General features: G+C 39.4%; 1 protein-coding gene across 5 annotated transcripts in view; it reads right to left on the minus strand.

Moving 5' to 3' along the window:
- LOC126260832 (vesicle transport protein USE1) overlaps window positions 1-14,459 on the minus strand; it is a 135,301-nt gene that overhangs the window by 30,155 nt on the left and 90,687 nt on the right. For all 5 annotated transcript variants that reach the window (XM_049958223.1, XM_049958225.1, XM_049958224.1 and 2 more), the window contains exon 3: window positions 6,658-6,707. In XM_049958223.1, coding sequence (XP_049814180.1) covers window positions 6,658-6,707 — 50 coding nt within the window. The remainder of the gene's footprint in view (window positions 1-6,657; window positions 6,708-14,459) is intronic.

Here is a 14,459-nt window from a genome sequence, read left to right on the forward strand (position 1 = left end):
GTCACGAAATTTCAAAGTTGGATAATAACAAATGGCTTACTCCCCTAAGTTGCTAATTAAAATCAGGTAACATATTGATGTGAAATTTAATTTGAGATAATAAACTCATCTGTACTAATTTTTTAAAGGGCAATATAGACACAACAGTATTAATTCCAGAAAGTTAAAATTTTAGCTAAAATGACCTCTTCAGAAAATGCTGACATGAGCAAGGAACTTCAGATAGGGATGGGAAGGTAGACCCATTTCAAGCAGTGACATGGGATAATGGGTATGAACATGATGTATTTGTCCACACAGGCATGAAAATCAAATTTACTGAAATAAAAATTGAAGCTACTTGCACAAGACTCAGTACCAATGCTAGTTACAAATTTTAATTAGGTCCTTATTTGATCACCAAACTCAACTACCAAATATGACCAAAAACTTTAATGAAGACCTCACCTTGCTGGTACATATGGCTGTGAGTTATGGCACATGCAGTGTGGCACAGTTGTTAGCATTGCTAGTTGACATGTTGTGGGTTTCCAGGGTTCCAGCACACCACAGAACTTCAGAAACGCCTTAACAAATCTGCATTTGCAATTCGAGTGTTAGCAGACATAGGCGACATAAAAATGAAAAAGCTTGCATACTTTGCCTACTTTCATTCCATAATGTCATATGGTATAATATTTTGGGGTAACTCTTCACGTCAACAAAAGTTTTCAGAGTCCAAAAGCGTGTAATACGTATTATTTGTGGAGTAAATTCACGGACGTCCTGTAGAAACCTCTTCAAAGAACTGGGTATACTAACTACTGCCTCTCAGTATATTTACTCCTTAATGAAACGTGTCCTAAACAATATATCTCTTTTTCCAACAAACAGTTCAGTTCATACATACAATACCAGGAACAAAAATGATCTGCATAAGGACTTAAAAGCACTTACTTTAGTTCAAAAAGGGGTCCACTACTCAAGAACACTCATCTTCAATAATTTGCCAGCAAACATAAAAAATTTAGTTACAAATAAAGATCAGTTTAAAAGGAGCCTGAAAGACTTACTAGTGGCCAATTCCTTCTACTCCACTGACGAATTTTTTAATAGAAACAAATGATGTATTGTATATATTCATACTATTAGTATTGTTATTTCAGCTTTAAAAATAAAAACAAAATAAAATAAAAAAATTGACATGTTCCACATCCACGAGGATCTCCTCAGCACGGATCTATGGAACGAAAATGTAATCTAATCTAATCTAACCCAACCACGAACAATTATTCATTATTTAGTATTTATCATTTCTGAAATGCTTTAGAAATATCTTCTTTTGTAATGTTCTTATAGGCTGGAATATTCAATGTTTGCATAAATACCAACATTCTGGAATATTCAGTGGTTGTATAAATAGCTGCTCTCTCCATCCAGGAGTTCAGTTCTATTCTGGCTGTATGCTGATGTCAGTAATAAATGTGCTTTCAGATCTAACAGTTGTACTTCAATTGATGACCATGCCTTTGGATCTGAACTTGACTGTAGTGTCAACATTGCACTGTTTGGTGGAGGCACTGAATAACACAAGCACATTCTGAGAAAACTTCTCGCATTAAGAACATACGAGGTGCATTCAAGTTCTAAGGCCTCCGATTTTTTTTCTAATTAACTACCCACCCGAAATCGATGAAACTGGCGTTACACATTTTTCACAATGCTGATGCCATGATTCCATGGCAGCGGCGAAGGCTTCTTTAGGAGTCTGTTTTGACCACTGGAAAATTGCTGAGGCAATAGCAGCACGGCTGGTGAATGTGCTGCCACAGAGAGTGTCTTTCATTGTTGGAAAAAGCCAAAAGTCACTAGGAGCCAGGTCAGGTGAGTAGGGAGCATGAGGAATCACTTCAAAGTTCACGAAGAAACTGTTGCGTAACGTTAGCTCGATGTGCGGGTGCGTTGTCTTGGTGAAACAGCACACGCGCAGCCCTTCCCGGACGTTTTTGTTGCAGTGCAGGAAGGAATTTGTTCTTCAAAACATTTTCGTAGGATGCACCTGTTACCGTAGTGCCCTTTGGAACGCAATGGGTAAGGATTACGCCCTCGCTGTCCCAGAACATGGACACCATCATTTTTTCAGCACTGGCGGTTACCCGAAATTTTTTTGGTGGCAGTGAATCTGTGTGCTTCCATTGAGCTGACTGGCGCTTTGTTTCTGGATTGAAAAATGGCATCCACGTCTCATCCATTGTCACAACCGACAAAAAGAAAGTCCCATTCATGCTGTCGTTGCGCGTCAACATTGCTTGGCACATGCCATACGGGCAGCCATGTGGTCGTCCGTCAGCATTCGTGACACAACACCTGGATGACACATTTCGCATTTTCAGGTCGTCATGCAGGATTGTGTGCACAGAACCCACAGAAATGCCAACTCTGGAGGCAATCTGTTCAACAGTCATTCGGCGATCCCCCAAAACAATTCTCTCCACTTTCTGGATCATGTCGTCAGACCGGCTTGTGCGAGCCTGAGGTTGTTTCGGTTTGTTGTCACACAATGTTCTGCCTTCATTAAACTGTCGCACCCACGAACGCACTTTCGACACATCCATAACTCCATCACCACATGTCTCCTTCAACTGTCGATGAATTTCAATTGGTTTCACACCACGCAAATTCAGAAAACGAATGATTGCACGCTGTTCAAGTAAGGAAAACGTCGCCATTTTAAGTATTTAAAACAGTTCTCATTCTCGCCGCTGGCGGTAAAATTCCATCTGCCGTATGGTGCTGCCATCTCTGGGATGTATTGACAATGAATGCGGCCTCATTTTAAAACAATGCGCATGTTTCTATCTCTTCCCAGTCCGGAGAAAAAAAATCGGAGGCCTTAGAACTTGAATGCACCTCGTACTGAGGAATCTGAAAATCTGTGACTACTGTTATTTTCTCTGGATCAGGACTGATTCCATCACCATTCACTACATGCTCCAAGACTTTTATTTCTAGGAAAATGAAGTGAGTCACATACATTATTGCTTTAAAGTCTCATACAGCTTTAATTATCTGGACTGGATGGAGAACGATCTAATCTAAAAAATCCCTCACACAGTCACCTGCCTGGTTAGCAGCCTCTGATGTGTGCTGCATCCATGTCCCATTTAGGGGACCCTACAGTTTTCAACCTAGTGGCACAAGTCTAGAAAGTCATTGGCCTGCTTGTCACAGAACCTACAAAGTCTCTGCTCCAAGCCTAGAACTGTTTAACCATTGCTTCGCTTGGACATCACCTCAATTGTTGTTATTTTGTGTATTAATGTGACTGTGATTCTGAGCAAATGACAACTGTGAGAGACGGAAAATGTCCAAGACACTCACATTAGTCCTAATGCTTAATGACACAGTATGGGAATGAATGGCCACTGCCAAACTGTGGCCATGAGCTGACTTCACCACATGCTGCTGAGCACAACATGCTCAATGTAGTGCATCCATTCATTACTTACTGCTTTACTGATCTATTTAACAAAGACATCCGTATACCTGATTATAGCTCTTACTACTCTTCAGTTATTTAACTTCTGACTTACAAGTTTACTGACTTTTTTTTCTCTGTTCTTGGCAGCATCTTCAAAAATCTTGAATGCATATTTAATGTTGAAACACAGCAAATCATACTCCATTTACAATAAGTGCAGCTCTTCCTTGGTCTGTTTTGTTGTAGTTACTTCAGTTTGTTGACATTATAAATAAGGAATATGTTCCTATGTTTGGTGTTCAGATCAGGGAAGGAGTAAAGGTAACTCTGGTACCGCGCGCCGTGGAATTTGAATCCGCGCCAGACGTCTTGGATGTCAAAGAGCCATAGAAGTCTCTGCACCATTGCGCCGTAAGCTGTGGCAGTGCGCACCTCCTGGCCCGCTTTTAGTGTGAGGGCGCAACAGTGGAACACGTGGTCCCAGCAGCCAATAGCGGTGCCCCTGATAGCGTACTTAAGCGCCGGCCTCTTGCTCAGCCAATCAGTCTAATCTCGCTTACGTCGGTTTACACCTCACTTTGAGCTAGACTGCTTACTTCCTGGTTCGTGAACGAGTGGGCATGTTTGTTTCCTTGTGACTCAGTTGTTCGGTCTTGTTGTATTCGTTCTGTCCTTCGTTGGTCATGTCCGCCCTCTTCCGTTGTGTTGTTGTTCGTGGGCCTCTCCGTGGGTCCCGCCGCGCCTTCCGTCATTGCTACCCCGCGACCGTCCTGGTCACAGTTACAACAGTAACCACTCACTGCATAGTTGTGGTGTCAAAGCAGACAACAGCTCCAAGCCTCAACTAGACGTACTGAATCCTAATATGTATATATAGTTGCTCCACTTGACACTGTCAAATTTATTCCTTAACTCTCTATTCAAGAAATTCTTTTTCATTGCCTGTGTTGTATAATTTATCACCCTCTCCTGGCCTCTTATTTTCATGGAACATTTTTTTAATTCACTGTTAATTTGTGTGCATTACTTTTTGCAAATGTTAAACCTGTCCTCTTTTGTTTCCATGTAGCTTTTTAGCAACTGACAAAGACCTCTTCGTATACAATTTCATTATTTGTAATTATATCCATCCTTTGGCAAATCTATACTTTCAGTATGTTGTTATTGTTAATTATTTAAAACCAGTGGTTCACAAAATCTGGACATGAGTGATATTGTGACTTTTTATTCACTATTCTATTTGTGCTTTAGTTTCTATGTGCTTGTTAATTATTGCAAGTGGCTTGGTGGCTCAGCTAGTAAATGATGTGATGTGATCAAAGATTTGGGATTTTATCACTAGTCAGTCCTGCACAATTTTCTTCTGATTTTTTTTTTTTGTTTTTTTTTCAGTCTAGATATTGATTTGTGCATGTGGAAAAAATCTCAAAATATTTCAAATAGTGCACTAATTGGTTGGAACCTGACTGTAGGGAACCTGTCTTGCTAAGTTGTCTAGACCATTCAACCTGCAAATTTACTCTTCAATTAAAACCAAATTCTGCATTCTTAACATTAACAACTATATTTCTAGCATAATTAAAATTATCCTTAGTCTTTCATATTCTACTCCAAACTTATGATATGAAACAAGATTTGCTTTTCAAATTCATTACATTTTTCTCCTGGCATTCATGCTTTTATGTCACTGCATTTCCTGTCATTTTATTTCTAAGAGCCTATTTTTACTTTTATCTGTATTTTCCTTGTTTGCCAATAATTTTATTGACTTGCACCTTCTTGTGACTGTCTTTCTCATGCACGCAGTACTTACTTTGGCTTAATTACTTTGGTGCAGTTCTGAAAACCATTCTGTAATACGTCTACATTACATGTCTTCAAAGTCTTCTAAAATCATTTTAATTTCACAGAAGCATCTGCCATTTCTAAGTTGATATTGGAACAAAGAGCCGCAGCTGAACTCATCAGAAAAATACTAGGGTCCTTTTCAATGATTTTAAATTTTAGATTCCTAGAACACTGTACAAACTGAAAATTTGCTAGGATCACATAATTAACTGCTTCACATAAAATAATTTTATTGGTTCAATCATGACCAGTTTTGGGCGACTGTATGCCCATTTTCAGGTATACAAGGATTGTGTGGTGCATAACGGCTGCAGCCTGCTGTTCTGTGTAGGGCAGCCACACAACTGATGGTTCTTGTACACCTGAAGATGGGGTTATAATCACCTAAAACTGGTCATGATTGAACCAATAAAACTATTTACAACTGAAGTGGTTAATTATCTGATTCTACCATGAAGCTCAGTTGTGGATGTCCTTTTAAGCAAGTCTTATGAAAATTTGCTGTTTTGTTCCACTGTGGCTGCCAGTAATTGCAGTATCAGTGAAAAACAACAAACATTCTCTTTCTACCAGCTATTTCATCCATAATAGGAGGAATGTTTGAGCCACTCAAGTTTGCATGTATTTAAAGCACTTGTCAATGGAGCTTTGACTCTATATTGTGAACAAACTTAAAATCTCATGGCCTCTCCTGTAGCCTGGCTCCAGGACACGAGTATGATGCCTCTGGGTACACTACATAACATGGTATTGGAGACTAGTGTGTCTTGTATTTCTGACTGTGAGCATTTGAAAGCAAAATGAGTAAAACTATTTTGGATATATATGGACATGTTGATACACTTTCCTCTTCAGAAGTCTCAGCCAGAATTATGCTGTAGAAGGAAAGAAGACACACATGTAAAGATCTAGCCACAGACTTAGCAGACCTTAAGTTGAATGAATGAATTAACAAATTATGACATAAAGGCAACTAAATGATGTGGAACATGGTACAACTCAATAAAAAGGTCACATGGCTTATCCTAAGTTGAAGGATATTCTGTCCTTTCCCTTATCATTATTTTTGTCTTTATCCTTTCTTCTCTTCAAGAGCAACAATGGTGTTCAGAATGTGCAAGTTAGCACTGAAAATATCTTTCTCTCTCTCTGTTGTATGCAGTCTTTGAGTGTTATTCACATTTCAAAAGATTTTTACTGTCATTACCAAAATAACAAATTGCTCAAGGGGAAAAAGATTTAGCAAATTTTATACAGCTCTTTCATATCAAAACAACACAGAATAGAACTGAAAGTATGCAGCAGTGCTATCTAAAACTGAAACATTCAGCAGCAAATTTTCTACTTACTTGGGCAACTTCTGAAGGCTTGAAATCATCTCATCAAGGGCTAAAATATACTGAAAAGAATTGCACAATGAATTAGAACAGAGCATAGAAAGTAAGAAGTAACAGATAAACATAGAATGTTATTTACCTTTATCATTTTGACTAGAAAACATATGCCAATTGTGCCAAGTGAATCATTTCTTACTGAATATTCTGTCAGATTACCTTAGCTGCATCACATTTACTTTTTGAGAGTAAACATATAATGTTTTTCAAGATGAATTTTCAAATTTAATATATTATATGGAGAAAACTGTAATACTGGCTGCTGCAAAAAGAATATTAGGCTTTTCCACAGGTAATCTGGTAGTGAAGGCGCATGCACACAGTCATTTTGAGTAATCAATCTCCTGACTAGTTTGATAAGGGATGCTAGGAATTCCACTCTTGTGCCAATTTCTTTATCTCAGAGTAGCACTTGCACCCTATGTCTCCAGTTTCTGTCTTTCCTTGGAGTTTTTATGTTCTGTTCACTCTAATACCATGCATGTTATTCCCTGTTGTCTTGACACAAGTCCTACCAGCCCGTTCCATCTTATTGTTAAGTGTTTTCCATATGTTCTTTTCCTCACTGATTCTGTGTAGAACTTCCTCATTCCTTACTTTATTCTTTATGAATTACCAAAGAATGAAGCTGAATAGTGTGTGGATGGAAGTAAAAACCCTGTCATAAGCTCTGTCATTCACTTCATGGCAAAATCAAGCAGTTCAATACAGACTTCATTTAGCCTGTTACTTACTGAAGTGTGCCACTGAGGAGAGACATCACCTTCTTGAGAAATAAAGTTCTCCATTTCACCTTGTAGTCAAGAAAACATATATAACATATGAAGGTATTTAGTCACAATCATACTCTTTTCAGTGAAGACAAACAACACATAAATTTGTCTTTGTATACGACACACAGAAAAATCAGTTTTGGGGAGCCTTGTTTCTGGTGCAAAATTGAAAAAACAAGATTAAGAAAGTTTTCATGAACCAACATCTTGTTTCCAAAATTGCCACACAAACATTTATCTGTAGCTCTAGGGCTCATGAAAGCTGTAAATGATATGAATATAGTTGCAAGCATTTCCTTACTAACTTGCTAACAATATTGAAAATGCGTTCATGACTTCAGAACAGACTTGTCAGGGCTTAGAGCACACCCTCTCATACATTCAACATTTGGTTTAATTAATAAAAATGACAATGGGAAACCTTTCAGATGATTTTTCCCATTTTAGAGAGAGAGAGAGAGAAGGGCAGAATGAACCACACATCAATCAACTGTAGATGGATGGTTGCCTATCCTTACTTTTGTTTCACTCCTGGAGTTTCCATGATCACAATATTTGGTTCAGATACTGTGGGTTGAGCCAATCTCTTCTTACAAATACAGACAATTCTTCGAAACTATTTACACTACCTACAGAAGTTATTACAATGTGGAGCATCACAATTAAACTAAATGCAGAAAGGAAGTTAACATTGTCTTGCCAATTCATGCCTTGGCTTCATTTACTTGAAGTTACAGTTTGAGGATACAGTTTAGAAGCATATGCACAAGTTGACTTGCATTCTAGTGATGAAGCATTACTGTGCACAGCATAAAATAATTGAAACTCTGATATTCCTTCTGAAACAGTCGGCTTACGACTCATTTGTTAATAGAATTACTGTTCATCCTGTTAAATAGTTTGTTTGTCTGAGAAGAATAAATGCTTTATATTTCAACAAGACGCACAGAGATTCACTGCAGTTGGGAAATATGTTTTGCTTTACAAATGAAACACACAATATAGCAATTATTCTATTGGTTGCAATACCCAAAATTTCAGATACAATGTTCTACTGGTATTCTACTCTGTGAGCCACCTGAAGTGTGCGCCAGAGGATACCTTCATGTACCACTGTAACTTCCCCTTTTTTCTTCTACTCAAGAACATTGTGCAGGACTATTGGTAAGCCAACATGTGAGCTCATATCTTTCTAATTTTACCTGACTGATGGCCAAAACCTTACGACCACCTGCTTAATGGCATCTTGATCCACCTTTGAAATGCATTACAGAACTGACTCTGGGTGGCATGGATTCGACAAGTCACTGGCAGATTTCCATATGTATGTGGTACCAGATCTCTACCCACAAGTCACACAATTCCCATATATTACAGATAGGTAATTTGTGGGTGTGGAGTTGGCACTCTGTATGTCCCAGGTGTATTCCATCAGATTCATATCAGAAAAATTTGTTGGCCAAGACATCAATTTGAGTTCAGTATCATACTCCTCAAACCACTGTAGCCTGATCCTGGCCTTTTGACTTGGTCAGTTATTCTGCTACGAGTTGTCACTGCTGTTGGGGAAGACATCAGACATGAAATGATGGAAGTGGTCCACAACAATATTCACAGTCCACAGCTGTCCTGGTGCCTTCAATTACTACTGGTCTGAGGGAAGCAGGGATGTCCCCAATAACATAATACTGCCCCCGCTGGCCTGGGTCCAAGAAGGGATGCATGTTTTGAGCAACCATTTACTTCAATACAGCAGATCTGGGCATGATCACTGACATTGTGTAGGAAGAAACATGGTTCATCTGACCAGGCAACATGTTTACATTGATCTATGGCCCAATCTTGATTGTTTCGTGCCTACTGCAGTCTTAATTGACAATGTAATTAGGTGAACATCGGAATACATTGAGGTCATCTGGTGCAAATCTGTGTGTTCAACAATATCAGCTAAACAGTGCACTAAGAAAAACTTGTGCTCACACCAGCTTTGTACAGTCATCAGATCTCTCACATATCACCCCTTCCTTGCTTTATAGAGGGGGCAAGCCTGTGACTTCCACATTTTTTAATGAACTGCAGATGTCCAACACTTTGTCACCTACTGCGGTTCTACCATCCCTCAACCACTTCCCATAGATGATTACTATGTACCATGTGAACAGTCAACATTCATCACTATTTCTGTGATGCTTGACCCCATGTGTGGGACCATAACAACCTGCCCTTTGTCATAGTCACTTAAGTCATTGGATTTCCCGATTTGCAGCCTGTATTGTTGGTGGAGTGATTCCCCATTTACCTCTCCTCCATTTATACATTTTCCTTACAATGTCTCATGCCCACAACACCACCAGATGGCATTCAATCTTGCAATAAGCAATGGTGATAATGTTTCAGCAGTTTACCTGAATGAATGTCCACCCCCCACACTGTAGCTAAAAGCAGAGTTCACCACCCAGTGGTGGCACACGTTGCTGCGACCTACATGCTCAATTTCAATGGCTGCTTCACAGCTCATGCTATCTGGATCCTTCCCCTGCCCCGTCCCAACAGCAGCTCTGAAATACATAGATGGGAACTGTCCTTGCAGCACACAGTTCATTCCCTTAATACTCTTGTCCTCAATCTCCACTTGTCTCCCGCCGCCCCCCCCCCCCCCCCATCTGTCATCTGTCTCCACCCAGCCCTGGGCCAACTTCATTCATCCTGTACCCACACCCTCTTCCCTGCAATCTCCTCTTCCTCTGTTCTGTCATCATCTCCCAATTCGTTCCTCCATATCATCATCGTCATCATCATCATCATGTGCTGTTTGAATGTACTAGTGCTTGAGTCACATTCTTATCCTAGGTATCTGCTGTCCCTCCTTCTGACATTCCTAGCCTACGCACCTGCTGACTACCTTCCAGCCACCACAGCTACCAGGCCCCCTTCCCCAACATTCCCTCTTGCTCCACACCTCCTTTTTTCCCCACACCTGACTATCACCCCATTCCAGTCAAGCTGGAGAACTGCAGTCCTGGCACAGTCTATTCAACCAGCGAGATGTTGCCATACAGGTGTGTCTGCATGCTTGTCTATGTGTATGTGTACTCTAGCTTGACAAAGAATTTTTCTGAAAGCTAGCTAACTTTTCAGTCTTGTTTGTATGCCTGTCTATAACACACTGCCTCTACTACCTGGTGAGTTATTTTCACTCCTAAATTATTTACATTTAAGACTACTGGAACGTTTAGTTCTCCTAAAAAAAAAAAAAAAAAAAAAAAAAAAAAAAACGCAGTTCTTATCATCAACTCTGATGTTATAAAAAATTACCTTTGCTAAGAGGCCGGTTCAAATATAAATGGAATTTTTTTTTTAATTCATTTATTGAAAAACTCAAGGCAATTATAATTTATTTTTCCACATTGTCTCCTGCTTCGGAAATGCATTCGTCCCAGCGTATGGGCAGCTTTTTGATGCCCTCATCATAAGAAGAACTGAGTCCTGTCACCAGCCAGTTGGGCACGAAGTCTTCCACACTCTCATCATCTGCAAATCGTTGCCCCTCTAGAGCTTCTTTAAGCGATCCGAATAAATGGAAATCGCAGGGCGATAAGTCCGGGCTGTAAGGAGGATGATCAAGTGTAGTCCAATGCATTTCCTGTAGCTTGTAGACAGTTAGAGCTGCATTATGGGGTCACGCATTGTTGTGGAGGAGGATGACCTGTCGAATCGACTAGTCTAGTCTTTTGCAGCGATATGCAACTCTTGCCTCATTCAACAGTTTGCAGTAGTAAGCAGCATTGATTGTGCATTGCCCATGCAAAAATCAATGAGCAAAATGCCTCACTGATTGAAAAAAATGGATGAAAGAATCTTGCCAGTTGACAGTCGAGTCTTGGCTTTCACTGGTGCTGCCTCCCCTTTCTTCCCCCACTCCTTACTGGCTTGTTTGGATTTTGAAGTGTTGTGATGAATCCATGTTTCATCACAGGTGATGATCTGACTCAAAAATGCATCACCTTCTTCTGTAAACCTTGCTGTGAGCCTCTGACAGACATCCAATTGTCTAAACTTCAGATTTTCAAAAGTTTAGGGACCCATCTGGAATACACTTTAAGGAACTGTAGGTCGTTTGCGATGATTGCTTGACAGCTCCCATATCTGATTCCGACTTACTGTGCAATTTCTGATACTCTCGCCCGTCCATCGTCATCAATAATGTCTTCATCCACACGAATGTTATTGTCTGTAATGCTGGTCCATGGACGGTGATCATGTTGCTGATTTTCCACATGTTCTTGTCCTTCCTTGAACTTTTTATGACAGGCAAAAACACATGTCCTTGATAATGTTTTATCACCGAACCGTGCAGTCAATCTTTGGCAAATTTCTGCCGCTGTAACTCCTTCACAAGCAAGAAATTGATAATTATGTGTTGCACAATGGAGGGGTGCACCTGTTGCTCAGACATCATGAGCGTTACTGATGAAATTGCGGGAACTATCTAACAGCATGCTCTCCTCACTTCTAACGGTCCCGCCTAAGCATCGCAGAAGTGCTGGGCTACCAACTGTTGATGTTCAGGAACAAAAATTCCATTTATATTTGATCCCCCCCTTGTACAAAACACTACATGTTAATAGAATTAAAAAACATCACTTTTATCCTTGAGAGCTATGACTTTCAAAATGCTGTGGAACATACTAATTTCTTATCTGTCATTTCTATTCTACCGATAGTAATGAAGTTCTTTCCCAATCTGTTGAGTTGGAGGCCACAAGTTATGTGAAATCTTCTCCTCTGTTCACTTATCATTTGTATGTCTTTGATTTATTTTCTTATTTCTTTATTTACACAGGACCAATTATGTAGCTCATGACAACATGCAGATGGGAAAAAAAAGATCACATTTCTGTTTCTGAATTCATGCAACCTCCATTCAAGTGAAATGTGAGTTCTTTTGTATTGAGCAAGGAAGATGGAAATGTCGTTACTGCTTAGCCCCAAAATTTTTTCATTGCTGATGGCAGTCATAGCCTTGAAATTGGTTCCATGTTTCACCACACTGTTGATCTTATGAACACTTCTGCCACTTAATTCGGTGACTATTCCTTGGCTTTGGCTGTCTGAAAGTGTCTTAAATATAACTGTGTACAGTGCTGGAAGTTTATGTATTTTATCCCTAATAATCATTTGGAATCTATAAATGAAGTCTTCCATTTTCTTAATTTCATCCTTGCACTTGCCATACCTCTTCATTTCAATTGATCGATTTACATTTTTTTTTCCCCCTCCAAGAATAGGTATTACTAACTTTCACAGTGTCTGTCACAGTACACACATATCATCTTGAAGATGATCCATAAGAAGGGCATCCCAAAACTCTATACAGGGTAGGTCACAACACAGGGTAGTTCACAATTCACATCAGAGGCTGCCATGGGTTGTGCATGTGACTTAGTAGATAAAGTTTTCATAAGGAATCTCTGTCCAGAAATGTAGCATTTAGATATAAAATAAGTTTCAAGAATGAATCACTTTCAAATCTCTCACTTTGCAGTATGCGCACAAATTGAGAAGAGGGCACTGCTGTCAATCCCTGTTGTAATTGTGACATCATAGACAATTTTTGTCTAACAACAATTGCTTCAATAAACTGGTATGTTCAAAACTAGGAGGGTTGACTGTGGTGCTCCATGGACTCGCCACACTCTCGACTTTGATGAGGATATCCTTCATCAAATAGAAAAGAACCCAACAATGAGTATTGAAACATTGCCCATGGCATGGGCTCCTGTAGAACACACAGGTTGGAGCTCAGTGTCTCTGCTGTGTATGTACCATGATGCAAGAGATTTGAACTTCAAACTTATTTTATATCAAAATGGTTCGTTTCCAGACATGTGTTCATTATCCAAAATTTTATTTACTAAGTCACCTCTATGGCATTCTAACTGATTACAAATTGACCTTGACAGCACTTCACAATCAAGGTGATCTACTTCACAATCAAGGTAATCTACTTGATTCGTCACTGAATAGAATGTTGCTGCAGTGTCTGTGGATTGTCTGCCGTGTGCCACACCACTAAATAAAGGAGTCCTAATTCCCTTTACTCTGTACAGTTTAGACCAGTGTCCCTTTACTCTGTACAGTTCAGACCAGTGGTGGCTGGTTATCATGTGCTAAAGGGTTGCAGCACACTGTTAATATCACACTAAAACTATGCCATTTCGCTTTGAATGCAAGCCAGAAATCACATTAAAATTATGCTATTTCTCTTTGAATGCGAGTCAGAAACCACACTACAATCCTGCCATTTTTCTTCAAATGTGTGCTGGTACGGGAGGGGGGGGGAGGGGGGGGATGTTCGTAGCGCTCTCTCTGTGACAACTAGAAACCAGTGGCAAGTCCTGAAATGATGGTCAGCTGCACTACAATCAGCTCAGAGAAGGGATGCAGTTGTTTGCTTTTGACTGTGCATGCTCTGATGTGAAGACATCCCTTCTGGCACTGAGTTCTACATTGCTCACAGCACCAGGTCAATATTTTTCTTTGAAATTGCATGCAATGTATTATGCAGGCATACATTATGAGGGGTTTATTAGAAGCAGTTGATGTAACAGTATAGTGGGGGGAGTGGTTAGCAGCACTGACTGGTAATTTGTTGGCCCTAGATTTGATTCTCACAGCTTCTAACATTTTTTTTTCTTAATTTTATGTTATTCCTCACAATGTTAAACAATTTATTATAAAATTTAAATACATTTGAACAGTTAAATTTATATATGTAAAATTAATATATTCAATTTAGTTATGATAACTACCGTTTTACATCCAAAGTCTACAGATAGTCAAAATCTAGTATATGAGCAATTTTAGTTTCTTTTTTCCATAGCAGTTACTAATTTATTAAAAGGTGATGACATTTTCCATTTTCGCTACATTAATTTTATTTGTTCATCATTTGTGTCAGCCTTCTCGATCATTCTCAAGTGA

Source organism: Schistocerca nitens, chromosome 5, assembly GCF_023898315.1.
Source record: "Schistocerca nitens isolate TAMUIC-IGC-003100 chromosome 5, iqSchNite1.1, whole genome shotgun sequence".
Taxonomy (NCBI): domain Eukaryota; kingdom Metazoa; phylum Arthropoda; class Insecta; order Orthoptera; family Acrididae; genus Schistocerca; species Schistocerca nitens.